Source organism: Acinonyx jubatus, chromosome A3 (genome assembly GCF_027475565.1).
Source record: "Acinonyx jubatus isolate Ajub_Pintada_27869175 chromosome A3, VMU_Ajub_asm_v1.0, whole genome shotgun sequence".
Classification (NCBI taxonomy): Eukaryota; Metazoa; Chordata; class Mammalia; order Carnivora; family Felidae; genus Acinonyx; species Acinonyx jubatus.
This window is the reverse complement of record NC_069388.1, coordinates 53,215,805-53,232,631: the sequence shown is the minus strand read 5'-3', so window position 1 is coordinate 53,232,631 and position 16,827 is coordinate 53,215,805. Positions and strand designations below refer to the sequence as shown.

The window sequence follows — 16,827 nt, the reverse complement described above, 5'->3', positions numbered from 1 at the left end:
CTTTTTCATGAATCAAAAAGTTAAATGTTTTGGGGCGCCTGAGGGGCTCAGTTGTTTAAGTGTCCGACTCAATTTCTGCTCAGGTCATGCTCTCACTGTCAGTAGATTGAGCCCCATATCAGGCTCTGCACTGGATGTGCAGCCTGCTTCACATCTCCTCTGGCCCTCCCCTGTGCATGTGCTCATGTGTGCTCTCGCTCTCTCTCAAAAAAAAGTTAAATGTTTGCATTACACCTTGAATTAGTGGACTTCCACAGCATCTGTGTCTCTAATTTGTTTCACCCATTAGACTACAGACACGTATTTTCCAGGCGTCTGAGGACAGGCAGGATGGCAGCGTGAGGCCCAGGGGCTCATGTGCCCTCCAACTCCACTTGTTCTCACTGAGCTGCACTATATACTTTGGAGAGAACAGTACGTACCTCACAGGGGGATCATAAAAAGGAAGCCGGTCCTGCATAACCCTTGGCACGGGCCTGGCAGCCAAAAGCAGTAGCTGCTATTGTGTTTACTTGACCAGAAAGTTCTTATCTTTTCTAATTCTACTGCCTCAGATCTGGCACAGGCTAGGAGCCAATGGACCCTCAGCTAACCGGGCTGATTATGCACAGACTTCACCACCACTGGAATGACTGAGAGGTGATGAGCTACAGTGTCCCAAGGGCCCATGAGGTCTCCCTGTGGCTGGAACCACCTGGCTGGCCACCTCTGCTCATGGCAGCCTTATCTCTGTCCCAGTTGCTAGATAAACATTAGCAATTTTATGGGCACCAAGATGTGAAACAGTTGGGAAGCATGGATCCAGCAAACAGCTCACTTCTAGAAACCAGAAGGCTACATTTTTGCTAGGGCCTCCCAGCAATACATTATAATGCTCACATGAGCTACTCAGAGTTTTAGGATTAAGGTATGAGCTCTAATTCTAGGTCCATGAATAAATCATTCTTTTCTGTACTGAACTAACCAGAGAATATTTCCAAAATGGGGTGAGGGGGAGAAAGAAGCAGAGATGTTGACCTCAGTAGAAAAGAACTCAAAAAGTAGCCACTTGCATTTAATTGTTAAGATAAGGAAAGATCAGAAGTGGATGAATGTGACATTATTCTAGAAAAAGACTGGAAAAGCCTCAGCAAATTTACAAGAGCCAAACCCACGTGCCCAGCAGGGGGAAGCTCGTGGGCTATGTAAGGTCTGCAACAAATCAGATGCTTGCATCCTCTGGACTTTATCCTCTGGAACAACCTTCCAGAACAAGGCCTTATAAAAGCTGCGTTCTGAAGACATGAACTGACCAGGATGTAAAGGAGCCTATTCTTATGGTTTTCCCATTTGGGTTATAAACTTAGGTGCTACAGGACAATGCCTCTGGATAGGTGTGGTTACCAGGATAGCCACCTCACCTTTCTGAGAATTCCAGCTCTCAAACATGAAATCAATAGATCGCAAATGAAATCAACATAAACCCAAGGCTCATGCAACATAAGACCCGCTCTCCTCTCATGCAGTGGCTCTGAAGTTTGCATACTGCCTCCTCAGGACACAAAGGCCACCCCCATTCTGCCCGCACAGTCTAACAGCCCTCATCCCCTGTGATCCTGCAGGGCCCTTGCATGACAGGGTGGACAGTCAACATATACTGACATGGCTGCTTATGGTGGCAGCTTGGTGGGTGGACACGTACGCACCTTGGAGGAAGGTATAATTACTCCCCATCTCACACCTGAGGAAAGGACCAGTGTCTGACACAAAGCCTACTTCCCTGGGTGAAACCCCAGAAGGTGCCTACAGGCTGCAATGCCTCTTCGGGGAGACCCTCCTCTGAAGGACCAATGAGCAAACGCATGCACAAACTCCTAACTCATATTCAACCTTCCGTCTGCCAGGGACAGAGTCGTGGTGACTACCCTGCTGGTGCGTGACTTTCCACCATGGCATGTTGCAGGATCTCTGCACACGCACACCAGTGATCCGGAAAAGGAACTGCCGAGTCTTTCAGAATGGCTGGGTTTCACTGTGTCCGTGGTTTCGTCCTGGGTGGGGATCAGGAGTCATTCACTTAGGACTTCGAGCATCAGGAAGTTTTTATCAAGCATTAGGGTGACTCCTCCAAGTTTGAGACACAGCAACACAAAACAAGTGGAAACCTAAGAGAAGACAATGCTCGGGGTGCCACCCGAGTGAGCATATGTAAGCACACGCAGGTAAAGAACACGTGGCTTGCTTCGATAACTGGGCTTTGGAAACCGTGGCCAGGCTGCAGTAATACACAACCCCAGATGGTAAGCTGGCATCAGAAGGTCTCTTCCCCTATTTCTAGGGCCCAAGAAGGGTGAAGGGTTTGGTAGGCAGGCCTGACTGATCAACCAGTGGTAACTCAAGAGATACAGTGAGGGAACAAAGACTCCTTCCTCCCCAAATATCTCCAGAGGACAGAAATGCTGCCAGCAGGGATTAAATGAGCTCTCCCTCAAACGCTCTCTTTTAAAATGCAATCATTGCTTGGCAACTACTGTCGCCAGCTACTGAACAACACAGCATGATCACAGTCACTGTCTTCGCCGATGGCAGGTGCCGGAGGACAGAACACAGAAGCCCTGCTTCGGGAGAGCAGGTGCCGACCAAGAGCTGACCATCTGCCACCCACTCCGCGGTTGTGGGCAGCCTGCTCGGAAGGCAGGGATGGGGACAGAAGAAACAAGAAGTGCTCCTGGGTACGACGGGCCTGACTCTGTGATGCTTCCATAGTCCTCCTGACACCGCTGGGAGAAGTGCACTCACGTCCCCAAAGCAATAGGATCATGAGGCCCTGAACAGTGACCTGGGTAATCCCCTACGACCTCTCCTAAATGCATCCTGATGAGGTCTGCAGGCCGTGACAGAACACAGAGCAGTCTTGCCGTGCAGGGTTCTCCAAAGTGCTAAAAAGTTCCAATTCGCTCTCAGTGGTGGCGGAGGGAGGAGGACACACAAGGTCAGGGGCCACTAGCTACGTGTCTGCCTGGCAATCACCCTCAACAGCCCTGCTTTGGTCTTAACAATCAGCCCAGAGTGTTCGCTGTGCAGCGCGTGGTGAAGCCAGGAGGGGTAAGTACTACTCTGCCAGTTTCCGGCTGGGACTTGTGGGGTGTGGAGGGCCAGGTGCTCAGCGAGTAAGCCACGGAGCCAGGAGACAGGACAAGGCTGGCACTGGGCAACTCCAGGCCACAAGTCTTAACCCCTACGGGTGAATACTACCTTCAAATATTTGACTTATAAGCTGCTTGCTGAATATATATTTTTCAAACTAAAACATATATACCAACTATGTAATTTTTTAAAAGTACCCTGGGGTGCCTCAGTGGCTCAGTCGGTTAAGTGTCCGGCTTCAGCTCAGGTCATGATCTCACAGTTCATGAGTTCAAGCCCCACATCAGACTCTGTGCTGACAGCTCAGAGCCTGGAGCCTGCTTCAGATTCTGTGTCTCCCTCTCTTTCTGCCCCTCCCCCGCTCACATTCTGTGTGTGTCTCTCTCTCAAGAATAAATAAATATTTAAAAAAATTAAAACAAAAAAGTACCCTGATGTCAGAAAATAAAACAAAACCCAAAAGGCCACTGGACTAGATGATTTCTGAGTTTTCAGTCTTTCTGCTTGGCCAATCTATGGTTTTATGAATGGTGGCTTGTTTTGCAGACCCAGTCCTGTAGGTGGGCCACAGACCCCAGAGAGTCAGACTCACGTGGGGCCGTGAGCTCAAATGCGCACCAACCACTGACCACAGCGAGTGGACAAGTCCCCACATTTGAAGTCCCCAGATTCATCCAAGTGCACAAAGAACGCAGACCTTAATTCCTCCCTGACAAGTTCAAAGGACAGGTTTCCCCTGGGATCCAGAAGTAGAGCGTTTCTATGAAACCCTTCATAAGCTGGGATGACATAAAACAAAGAAGCAATTATCATGAATTTATATGGGAAAATTTTTGAGCGTTCCCGGACTCCAAAAGTAACCTCTCTTCGCCTTTTCTGATACCCAAGGACACACCTTGCTAACATGAACAGAATAAACCGAGACAAAGCCCAGATGGTCCCGGACACAGGTCAAGGCTCTGGCACCTGGCTCGATGCTGAGATGCTGTGTGTGGCTTCTGGGTAAGGCGCTCGGGGAGGGTGGGGGGGTGGGGGGAGGGCTCACAGCCTCTGTAACGGCTCGCTGAAAAACCAACCCTGAATGCTACTTTTGCCTTTCACGTGTTTTTGTAAAGGTGACGATCCTGTTTGGGTTCCATCTCATTCCACCCCCTGGAAGAAGACTCACAGGAGCTTCTCCTTCTGTAAAGGATGTGTTCTGAAACGTGTACGTGCGATAGATTTTTCTGGGAAGTCAGGTTCTATTTAGAATATGTTGGCATATTTCCGTACATGAAAACAAACTCAGGATTCTGAGAATCTTTTGGAAAAGGGAAAATCGTCCTTTAGATCTTTAGAAAAAGATCTCTAAAATCTTTAGACCAAGATTATTCATGCCTCTTTTCATCTTGATTATATTCTCCATCCTTATCCATTGGATTTATTCAGAGTAAGATACAACCACATACCATATGGGGTCTTCCCAATGAAGTGACAACTGACACTTCAGAGGAGATGTGTCATGTAAAAAAAAAAAAAGAGTTTAAGTTATTGAAATAACTAAGTAAAAATATGCCAAAGGATGACGGTTTATCCTTCTCTCTGGCCATTCTTTTTTCATCTGTTTCTAGACAGCATAAATTGTACACCTGATGCTTTCAATGTATCTTGCTATCTTGAAAGGCTGAATTTATAACTATAAACTGGCACAGTTCCTTGGTGGTTAACCTCACCGCTCTATCAGCAGCTGGTCATTCCAGAGCAATGCCGTGTGGACTGCCGGCCCGGGTGTCCTCACTGAGTGCGTGTGCTTCAGGGCAGCGCCGACGCCCGTGGACTCAGAGCTGCACCTCCTCTCGCCCAGGCAAGCTTCCTCACCCGCAATGCCCCACCGGAACCACCAGGAAAGGGCCAAGGAGCACGCGCTGCCGCCAGTGTGGGTCCTGACTCCACTTACAGGCGGGGGAGCTAAGAACAAGTTTTGTAGCCCAACTTCCCATCTGGAAAATGGGCCACCCACCCCTACCTCCAAGGCGTCATGAGAATGAGGGGATATTAAACAGACTATGCCTTACAGGCAGAGCCCTAACAGAGGCCAGCACACCGCAGGCCCTCATAGCCCACAGGGTCCGGCTGCTCTGCGCCACCCAGAACAGGCCTGCAGGGCAGCACCCCCAGAACTGCGGGGCACTGAACTGAGCACTTAGGGTCCACACGGCTACATCCACTAAGGAAGCACAAGCAGCAGCAAAGTCAGAGTTCTGAAAATCAGTCACTTGGGAGTGAGAACCCCAAAGATGGTCTGATTTGCCCAAGACCAGGCCACACCCTGAGGGGCCAACATTGACTCCCTCAGACCATGCCACACCCAGAGGAGCCAACCCCATATGGACAGGAAGTGTCCGACCTACTCTTTCTGAGAGCTAATGTAATAATCCCGAGTAAAAGATTTTACTTGGGTCCTAAACGTTTACATCCTTCACAGTCTTCACATGGCGGCATTTATTTTATTTGTTTTGTCCTTATTTTTATCTCTGGATGGGACTACGGGTAACAATTTTTCTTCCTTCCTGCTCATCTGTGTTTTCTTATTTTCTATTCCTGGCCCTGCATCCTGCCAGAGCAGGAACACAACACACTTTTCGACTGCAGGAAATGCACCAATGTTTCTCTCCTCCTCCTCAGCATGGATTCAGACTAAGGAGGGAGACAGAAGCCACAGGGGGCCCAGTTGTGGACCCATGGCTCTCCCTGCAAGGAAGCAGAGTTATTTGTAAGGCAAATAGTAGTGGGGTGAAGGTGGGAAGCCTATGCTGTGCCTTCTTCACAGGCCTCTCAGAACTCGGGCAAGGCCAGTGACCTCCGCCCCAGTGCACGGCCCTTGGCTGTGCTGTCCACACATCAAGAGGCATGACCTCTACTTGTCTGCTGTGCGGCCACCAGAATCAGACATGACCCTGCCACCCAGAGGCACGGCCACTCCCTGACCTAATGGCTACCCCACAGGAGCAGGAGCAGTGCTACGGCGTAAGGCGGTGGCATCACATCTGCTTACGAGTCCCAACTCGCCACAAGGGGCATGTGCTATTTCCAGATGACAGTGACTGTAACACTCACCCCAACACGAGTCCTTGGACAGGTGTGCCAAACAATGTGATGAGTCTGGACAAGTCTACAGGCCACTAGGTGCTGTCAGCCGAGACCCCAAGCTTCTCAAAAGCACAGAGCCTTTCTTCCACAAGGCATTCTCAGACCTAGTACCAGGACACAGTTTCCACAGGTAGAGCCCCTGGTGTTCCAGTGAGAAGCACACGATTAACTTGACCATGGATGTGACTCTTCCATCCACACAACACTCATCTGCTGGGGCCTTCGGTGTGTGAAGCACATCCCAGACATTCCACGGTAAAGGCATCATTCAAGTGAGGGACTGTCCTTCACCAGGACAGCCCCTGCAATGCAGGGACACCCTCTTGACAGGGCTCTTATCAGGGATACTTAGGCACAGACCAACTGTACACACGAGGGGCTTCTAATGGGAACATGAGTTTACAGTTTTCAGAGTAATGCTACTTGTGCCATTAACCTCCCAAGACCTCCGTGAGCAGAAACATAAATGCTGATAGATCCAGATTTATCTAGATGCTACATTCCCGATATCATGAGCCAGATGAATCGGATGCAATGGTAGTTTGTGTTTGAAATGAGTACCCTAGCTAGTGTGTGGATGTGTATCACAGTTCCTGGCATACAGTCGGTGCTCAATAAATGCTGGCTATATTATTACTATTACAATTACCATGAGCTCATACCTTGAGGAGATAGCTATTCCCTATAGACACTCCTTAGACTCACTGAATAAAAGTTCAATTAAAATGACCTATTTGCCCACCAGCTTTAACCTATCTAAAAATTCACTAAGAAACACCACAAGAATGAAAGCAAAAGAAAACAGTTGAGAAACACAAGTCTTCAAACTCTTTATACAATAAAATCGCAACACGTGCCCCTTAAGAACACAGGTTAGTTTTCTCAAGTACCAACATATCCAGACATTGTTCTCTGTACCTGGGAGGCCATCTTATGTACATTTTATTTTAATATTTATTTATTTTTGCGAGAGAGAGAGCCAGAGTGAGAGCAGGGGAGGGCAGAGACAGAGGGAGACACAGAATCTGAAAGACTCCAGGCTCTGAGCTGTCAGCACAGAGCCCGATGTGGGACTCAAACTCACAGACTGCGAGATCATGACCTGAGCCGAAGTCGGACACTTAACTGACTTAGCCACCCAGATGCCCTGGGAGGCAATCTTAAATTGCAGGGTCAAGGTATTCTGGACTCAAGAATGAGAAAGTTATGCCCTTTCTATAACTGATTAATGCTTCTCCTTTTTTAAAATAATTTTTTTAATGTTTATTTATTTTTGAGAGAGAGAGCATGAGCAGGGGAGGGGCAGAGACGGGGGGAGACAGAAGATCCGATAGAACAGAGCCCAGTGCAGGGCTTGAACTCACAAACTGTTGAGATCATGACCTGAGCCAAAGTCTGACGCTTCTGAAGACTGAGCCACCCAGGCATCCACTGATTAATGTTTCTTAAAATAAATGGATAACACAAGCCGATTGCCCAAAGTAGCTTAGAAAGCAATTAGTTTTGCTTCTGGCTGAGAAAAAAGACAGAATAAATAAATGCCCACATAGGCAGAGGTTATTTTATGGGTCTTTAATGTTGGTATTTCACTAAAAATATAAGGGAAAAAACCCCTCCTGACAACTCTCCTCTGAGAAAAAGAAAGATGCTCAGGGACACTCAGTGCCGGTCACATTGACAACACCTCTCCCCTCACTGCCATCTGAGGTCGCCTGCTGCTCCCAGGGACAGGCAATCAAGTCTCTAAGTCCTAGGAGTATGGGCCACACCATCTGACTGCAGTCCACAATGATTTATGCCCATATCCCTCCCTCTACTAGAGGGCATGTCTGGGGGGACCTCAGAAAGCTGGTCCAAGCTCAGGGACAGTGACCAAGGAAAGGATGGACTAGCCTGGGTCCTTGCCTGGAGGCAGAGCTGGGGTGGGAACCGAGGCCCTCCACCTCTTGGTCAGTGGGCTCTTTTGGCTACAGCATGTGGGTGACCAGATCTGCCCCATGACACCATCCATGGGAGAAACCTCCAGTACAGCAATGAATAATTAAGAAGGCAGGAAACAGTATGAAATAAATATAAACAACAATTCCTAAGAAAGTTCAAATTAAAGCAATAATGAATTCATTTGTAGACCTATTAAATAACTCAGAAGAAAAGTAAACAACAACAAAAATAAACTTCACTAATTTGAAGGCTTCAGGAAAACACGGGCACTTACTAACTGCTGATGGGCAATTAGGCAATAAAGAAATGTACCATTCATAGTCATGTAACAGCATTCCAAACCAAAGAATGTATCTCCAGGAAACTGTTTTTTAAAACGGACATACACGGGAAAAGCTGCTGATAATACTATTAATTTACAGTAGTGGGAAACTAAACTCTCCCAGTAGCCACTTAATCACGGCATTTCATTCCTGTATGGCGCTTTGCATTTGACGGGACAGGTGCTCCATGTGTCTACACCCCAACCCCCGCAGGATGCGGTCCGATACCTGCTTCATGTAGGCATAGCACATGGTCTCGGCAACGCGCTTCCCTTCATCGTAGCAGGCTCGGGGTCCTATTGGATTCACGTGGCCCCAGTAATCTTCACTCTGAGGGTGGACTTCAGGATCTGTGAGTGCAGGAAAGTGAGACCATGTGTTCATCAAGCTTGTATGCATCGTGAACAATGAATATTTACAATGCAAGAGACTGCTCTAGAAAGACCAGGGTAAACATTTACAAATGGAGAGACCCTGATCAATGTTGCACTGCCCATTCTCTAAGTTCCAGTGGGACAGGCTGGACAGTACTTTTACAGGGGAAGAAATAAAGTAAAAGACCAGGGTTCTCTCAACTGCAAGCCCCTCTCCCGTAAACTGTTCTTAACACTTAATTATACAAGCTATAATTAAATGTAATCTACGTGAAGGGATGTATGGTTCAACTTTATATTTATAAAATATGTAATTACAGCAAAGCCTGTACTTCTTGAAATAACTTCAGGAGCACCTCTGTGGAACACAAGGACTTCCCCACGTGCCAACAACCCTAGAACAAACTCGAAAGCCTCAATGAGACATTAGTACCCCGGTCTGTGTAGGTGGAAGGACGGAGCGTCCCTGAGGCAAATGACCGCTTGTTCCCTTAGCACACATTTTATATTTCCCAACTTTTGTTTTTCTGGTGTGTAAATCAATCACATTTTAAGATGTGCCAAAGGCACAGACCATTTAAAGAAACCTAGTAACAAATTCTTTTTTAACACAAGTGTATTTTGGGAATGTGGATACCTAATTTATATGGCACACTAGGAATTTTATACAGCCACAGCCAAAAAACCTGGACAGTGTACAGGAGCTCTGTGTTATAAATTCATCTTGTGCTTATCTTATAGCCAAAATCTGACTGCAGCTCATGGATACAGAGTCACGAATACACAGGTGCCCGAGTTGGCTGGCCCCCGTCGGAGACTGGTGCCCCCCACCCCTGCAGCGTGGCCGAATCCAGGGGCAGGTTCAGACCTCTCTATCCAGTGCTGTGGTTTAAAGTTCTCTTAAGAAGGGGGCATGTTTTTACTACAGGATGAGAGAAGAGGTCTATGGCAAATACCCCCTGAGAGAAGAAAACCAGCAACTTAATTTCACACAGATGTTAACAGATGATGGACATTAGGCCTTTTCTGGGAATTTCTGACAAGGGCCAGGCAAGCTAGACTCCAAAGAGACCATCATAAATTTGGCAAATGGTAAGAAAGAAGACCAGGCACACGCATGCATCTGTCCCTCAACCGGCACCCCTGGGCTGAAGTGTCCAGGGTGCCCAAGGTTCAAGACACCACTTTAAAAGTGCCCACTCTCTGTGATAAAAGTAAAGGTCTAGAGTCACAATTGATTTCCAATTAGTCTCCCCTTCTCAGCATTTTGTGAGGCTAACACACTAAGCACCCACTCCACAAAATGCCAGTTTCCTGCACTATTCAAACATCAGAGCAGACCAGTTACACCCTGATGTTACTTAAGAACCCTAAAAACTGATGACAAACTGTCATCAAATGTGCAGATAATAAATGAAGTGAGAGGAGGAAGAAGGCTGGACAGGGAAAAGATGTCACTCACTGTGCCCTTTTGGCCAGTATGAGGAGTACCTTTATATTTGAGACATTTAAAAAGATTCAGCCCTTTGAGGTGCACCTGGGTGGCTCAGTTGGTTAAGTGTCCTACTCTCGACCTTGCTCAGGTCATGATCTCACGGTTCATGGAATCAAGCCCCGCGTCAGACGCTGCACTGACAGTGTGGAGCCTCCTTCGGATTCTCTCTCTCCCCCTCTCTCTGACCCTCCCCTGTGTGCTCTCTCTCCAAATTAAAAAAAAAAAAAAAAAAAATCCAGCCCTCTCAACTGTGATATATAAAGCTCATCAGAGGAAGAGAAGGGGAATCATCCAATGACTTATAAAGGGAAACTGACCCCTTGTGAAGTCTTGCTATGGAAAGAAACAGGGAGGTGGAATGCAAACCCACTCAGCTGTCTGTTCTAAAAGCAATGAGGGGAACAGGTAGGGGGTGGACGCTTTTAACTGCCAAGATTTCGTTTTCACAGGGATTACAAAGAATAGAACTGCATTTAGTAGAACTCCTCTTTTTCTAGATTTTTTTTTCACTCAGTTCCCTTATTAAAAAAAAAAAAAAAAAGCATCTCTTCCTATTTTGCCCCTTCACTTCGTTTCTCTGTCCAAAACAGTAATGCGAAGTAGATAAGTTGCATGTCAGGGTCTAGCTTCTGCTGCTTCAACAATGCCATCCTCCACAACCCTGCACCCGTTGGTTTGGGGCTGAACCTGTACCCCTCATCCTGCTCCTAACCCAGGCTGGCTTAATAGGCCTGGAGGGGAGGTAAAGTTCTGCAGGTTGGCAAACAGGCTCATGGTTTTCTGGCATTCCCTACTTCAGGTTCTTCCAGAAGTCGTTATACAACAGGTGAGGCAATCAGTACATATCTCTTTGCCAAGCAAGCAAAAGCCAACCCCTGAGCTCTCGGTGGGTCAGGCTCACAGCACCCACTGCTCATACTGAAGAATAACGTGCTCCAGCTAACCTGGCCAAAAAATCCCTACTGCATGATTTCTGGGGTCCTTTCAGAGCCGAATGGGAAACACCCCTCTGTGGCTTTGTAAATGGCAGGGCCTCCTGGGCAAGGTGACATGAAGCAGTCGTCCAAGGGTGTTCTTCGGCGGTAGGAAAAGGGGTTTGTGCCTTTTCCGAGAGCAGACCACGGGTGGCTGACAGGTGGCCTCGCTGCTGGCTCGCGCACAAGCAGGGAGAGTAGGCTGGGCCGTCTTACACACAGAATCCTGCACTCATTTTTGATTCCTTCTTCACCTGAGACAGTCCCATGGGCCCAGAGCAAGCACGACTGGGGGAGCCCCACCACTCACCTCCATATACCTCCGAGGTGGAGGCCAGGAGCAGGCGAGCACCGACTCGTTTTGCCAGCCCTACAGAAAGCAAAGATACGATCAGGGAAGCTGACAACCTCAGGGAAACGAGGAAGTTACAGAAGCGCATGCATGTTTTTGTGGCCAGTTGATGCAGTTTTTTTAGTATTAATTGTATCTGATCATCTGTGCCCTGTGCACCATCCACTCATATTGTATCTACCTTGAAGCAAACAAACAAAAAACCAAAATAGAAGAACACAAACGAAACCTCAGAGGCACAGTATTTAGTTGGACACTTGTAGGTGCAGGTGCAGGGCACCATTTGGCAGGGCCAAATGGAGAATCTGTTAGTTTGGTGAGGTGTGGGTTCGGGGTTACTACCAGTAGGCAGAAGGCAAGGCCATTCGCACCTTCCCTTCCACCGTCCCTGTGACACGGCCCACCTGCCACTTCCTCGACGTGCCCCCTGGCATTCTGACTGTGCCAGAGCCAGCCCCCGCAGGCTGGGCCCCTCCACACCGCCCCCCCTCCCCCCCCCCCCGCCACCTCCTTCAAGGCTCAGCTGCAACAGCCCCTTCTCCAAAACAAGTCATGACATCCCTGTGTCGGGCTCTAAACACTTTCCTGCACAGACCCCTTGCAGGCAGAATGGACTAGAACACTGTGCTTGATGGGAGTCAGGTAGGTATGGAAAGTCTCCAGGCACTCACAAAGTCCCAATGTTCATCAGAGGCTCACGGCAGCTGTGCGCCAAAGAAGCCCATCGCCCTTCACTTAACCCAATGGCTCCCGAACGTACTCCCCCTCGGAGCCTTTGTGGACAGATGCCACCAGGTCGACAGGCTGGGGTGCCACACACCCAGTGCTGCACGCATGCCCGCCCACGGGGCAGAGGTCCAGCGAGGTGTCTGTAAAGTGCTAGGGCTGGGAGCTGGGTGTATGCACACAGCCTGCGGGCACTTCTGGAGGCAGCCAGGCGACACAGAAGGGCCCTGGCATGAGGGGCCCTGGGGTGTGGGTGTGGGAGCACCCAGGGGAGGAAAGCAGGGAGCCATGAAGATGCCCAAGAACAAGAGAGCAGGGCTGCCAAACAGGAAGGATCTGGAGATCATCTGTGCAAATGCCACAACGTGCTGGAACAAATAAATGCTAAAAAGGGACGTAGCAGCATCTGGAATTTATAGGCTAAGGCTACCAACACCACAGGTCTGTCTCTTTCACTCCTATTTCAGACCTCGGAAGTCTGCCGAGTGATCACTGTACCACATCACTGCATAGACGCAATGGTGGCAGTTTCAAAAGGAAGGACCCCAGGGTGTTGGGTGTTTTTTTGTTTTTTTTTTTGTAATACACTTTTGAGGTAACTGTAGAGTCAAATGTGGTCATACAGAGTCAACAGAGAGAGACCCTGCATAGCCTCTACTGAATTCCCCCCAACAGTAAAAGGCTGCAAAACCAGAGTACAATGTCCCAAGCAGGACACTGACATGGATACACTCAGGACCCAGAGCATCTCCATCATCGTGAGGACCCCTTGGCGGGGAGCCAGGGGAGCCCCACCTGTGTTGTTCTAGTGCCCAGATGTTTATGCAGAGACTGGACAAAGGGGTCTCATCTTGAAGAAACCGAGCACGGGCCCAGAGAAGTGGGGAGCCACAGAGAGGGAAGGGCCCCACCAGGAAGAGGCCGGGGGGGGGGGGTTCACTGCATCTTGTCTCAAGTGCAAAGCGATTATGACAGCACCTCTCTCCGTCTGGAATATGAAGTCCCTCTTAAGTCTTTGCGGCCGAGCGACCGTCCCCCACCTTCAGCTTTTGTCCCTGTCATTCCTGAAAGGAGTTTATCATTCCTTCAGGACTTCCAGGTCCAATCTCACCCATGGCCCACTAGTCCCTTCTGCCTGGAACTCTAACAGCATTTCACTGGCACCTCCCTTTGGGAACATTCCCTTCCTCCTTGGTGTCACTGGTGCCTGGGCCCATATATCGCCTTCTCCAGGAAACACCAAGTTCTCTGGCAAAAGACAGGACGGTGTCTGGGCACAGTGACTGCACAATGGCTGCTATCTTCTTAAACATCATGTGCTTGGTGGCTCCTCTGTTGTATCTCACTTGGGTACGAAGGAGGCGGCTGGGGCGGCAGAGGGAGTGTGGGGAGGGGTGGGAGCAGCAGGCAGCTCTACCAGTGTCTTACCTCTGAGCAGAAGGGAGACCCTGTTCTGTCTGGTGACCAGGGCAGGGGTTGTAACAAAGGGAACAAAGCCCCTTCGACACCAGGAAAATGAATCATCTATTTCTTGCAGAGCTGGACCCCTCAAACTGTTTAGTCTACGAGGACTGAAAACCAGTCTCCGGCATCCCTTTCGGTTCCTTGTCTCCATCCTTCCCTCGAATTACAATTTAGTGCTGCATTTCCCAAACCCATTTATAGAAGCTGTCTTAAATGTTACCATAATTAAATCCATTTTTCACTTGACATTTTAAAAAGTGGTTCCTTTTTCCCCACTTTGCAACTAATCAAAACTCCCAGTTTTTGAAACCTGTGTCAAACTTAAGATGCCTCTGATTTCAAGCATTCATAGGTACGCATTATCCACAGCTACCAATCTACGGCGTGTTGTTTGTAACACGCACCCGTGGCCCCCTTTGGTGAATCCGGCAGTTCAGCCTAGACTTGGGCACTCAGCTTGGACAACCCCATAAGGTTGGCTGGTTTTCCGCTCCTCCCAGGAGCACTCCTGAAACCCCCGTGTGTGCATTCTGCACCGACCTGGCCTTGGATCAGAGTCGCCAGTGCCTCTTCCAGCTCAGAGGCACACACACCATGTATCACAGGGTAAAGTGAAGGAAGGTGTCACACAGTCACAGTGACAGGTGGTCACTCTCAGGGGATTCAACTGTGGCAGTGCAGACTGGTTACTAGGATGGTGGTGTCCCCCATGACAACTCTGATGGCTCGTAAAGTCACTCCAGGGGTGAGGGAGGGGTCTAAAGTCCAAGACCAAGCTCTAACAGAACGTCGATGGCCTATGCCTGGGATTGCCTACAACATTCCCCAAAACAGCTGCGAAATAAGAGAAGGACAACTTACCTAGCATGTTTAACGTCCCGATCGTATTGGTCTTCAGCGTCTTGATGGGGTTATACATGTAGTTTGGAGGGGAGGCCGGAGAGGCCAGGTGGTATATCTGGTCAACTAAAGGAGACAAAAATGGAAGTTCGTGATTTCCACGGAAAACATTAAAAATATTCTGAATTCCTAAGAATCAGACCGTATGATACAGGCATTTCTGTAGCACTGAAATTCTAGTTGTTACTGTTTTACTCTTCATAAAAAGTAATTTGCTTTTGCAATTAGAAGAACTTTAAACAAAAATAGAAAGTCTAATTGTCTGCAACAAAAACACATGGGGGCCCAGTAATCTGGGCCTGTTCTCTAACGAGAGTCAATCTGATTCCAGAGTTGACTGTTTTCTGAGATCTGTCCCAGATACAGCATGCAAATCAGGAGGAAGACCAATTTTTCAGACACTGAATTAAACATGAACATCCAAAGCAAGCAAGGTTTTTAATTTGTAAAACCAATCTGACATAAAAGCACTAACGTACGGGAGGAAATAATCTTTTGCTTTGTTTTTGCAAATCTTGTGTACATAAAACCAGACCCTGAGATGACAGTTGGGGGGTAGTTTCTGTTTTTCATTGACTGATTATTTTTTAATTTTTGTTTTCATTGTTTATTTTTGAGACAGAGAGAGACAGCGTGAGCGGGGGAGGGAGAGAAAGAGAGGAAGACACAGAAGCAGAAGCAGGCTCCAGGCTCTGAGCTGTCAGCACAGAGCGTGACGCGGGGCTCAAACTCACCAGCCGTGAGATCATGACCTGAGCTGAAGTTGGACGCCCAACTGACTGAGCCACCCAGGTGCCCCCTCATTGACTGATTATTTATTGAGGATCTGCTTAGTGGCTCCCGAGCAAAAAGACACACTGGAAACTAACATTAATAATGAGACTTCACTCACTGAATGCCTATTTCGTGAAGGACACAGGACAAGGGTGGGGATACAATGACAAATCACCAGCTCTGGGGGATTCTGGCCTGATGAAGGAGACTGGGTAAGGGGGTCTTGCTTTGAGGCGGGCCTGGCTGTGCAGAGAGATGGGCCAGGAGCTCATTCCCAGCTGGGCTACTTGGGAGTGGGTGTGCTGCGTACCAGGGACGGGAAAGGGTGACGCTACAAGGCAAGAGTTTCTGCTGCGGCTCTGAAAGGTCTCAGTGAAAATGTGGTCCAGCTACAGCATGTGAGACTTTAAATACCAAGATAGAACCTGGATTTGCACTGACAATGAAGACCACTTAGTTCAGAGCAAGAGACATTCTGAGAACCTGGATTTTGGCACCAATCACTAAGCAGCTGATAGCACACTGTAATAATCACCATAATTTTGAGGGTAAAATACCATTATTCCTGTTTTACATAAGAGATTACAAAGCTTGCAGGTGAAGCAGCTAAATAATGACAACGCCAGGATTTGAACCCAGTTCCATTTTAATCCAAACCCAGAGCTTTTTGAGCATTATACGGTACTGCCATCACTAGAGTTGTAGTCGGAGGGTGGTTTTTACATCCACAAATGGTGAAATGACTGGGTTCTGCACGACTCCCCTGTGTACAGGCATTCACTGGAACATCCCCATCCCCAACCCTTGCTCTCTGCCACACAGCAGAGAGGCCCTTGGGAAGCAATGTCTCCCTGTCAAACAGCATGTATAGGAAAGCCATCCCTCCAGACAAAGTCTATTCTGTGCCACTGCACTTCAGCTCCAGGTGAAAGAAAATGTCACCACCATCACAGTGAGCCAAGGAATGGGGGATCTGAAACACCACAGCCAAAACGAATCCTCCTTGTACATGGCTTCAGCGCCCATTCAAGAGGGCCTGCAGGGACCTCCTTGGCCTCCCATCCTCTTCCTAACCAGGGACCACTGCTCTCTTTTTAGGTAATGGCACATTAGGGGCTAGGTTTTAGAAACCACAGGCAAACCGGCAAACTAGGAAAAACAGTTCCCATGGTGAATTCTCCAATGTAACTTTCTCAGAAAACATCCCCTCCCACCAAAAAATGCCTACCCTCCCCACCGACACTCACTC

General features: G+C 48.4%; 1 protein-coding gene and 1 long non-coding RNA gene across 4 annotated transcripts in view; one reads left to right on the top strand and one right to left on the bottom strand.

The window, feature by feature from the left end:
* UXS1 (UDP-glucuronate decarboxylase 1) overlaps nucleotides 1–16,827 on the bottom strand; it is a 95,797-nt gene that overhangs the window by 19,169 nt on the left and 59,801 nt on the right. For all 3 annotated transcript variants that reach the window (XM_027069391.2, XM_027069392.2, XM_053200362.1), the window contains 3 exons: nucleotides 14,766–14,870; nucleotides 11,673–11,732; nucleotides 8,748–8,869 (listed from right to left, as the gene is read on the bottom strand). In XM_027069391.2, the coding sequence (XP_026925192.1) occupies nucleotides 8,748–8,869; nucleotides 11,673–11,732; nucleotides 14,766–14,870 (287 nt within the window). The remainder of the gene's footprint in view (nucleotides 1–8,747; nucleotides 8,870–11,672; nucleotides 11,733–14,765; nucleotides 14,871–16,827) is intronic.
* On the top strand, nucleotides 2,442–5,704 carry LOC128311173 (uncharacterized). The gene is made up of 3 exons (XR_008289237.1): nucleotides 2,442–3,084; nucleotides 4,015–4,128; nucleotides 4,242–5,704. It is a non-coding gene; the product is annotated as an uncharacterized LOC128311173 (long non-coding RNA).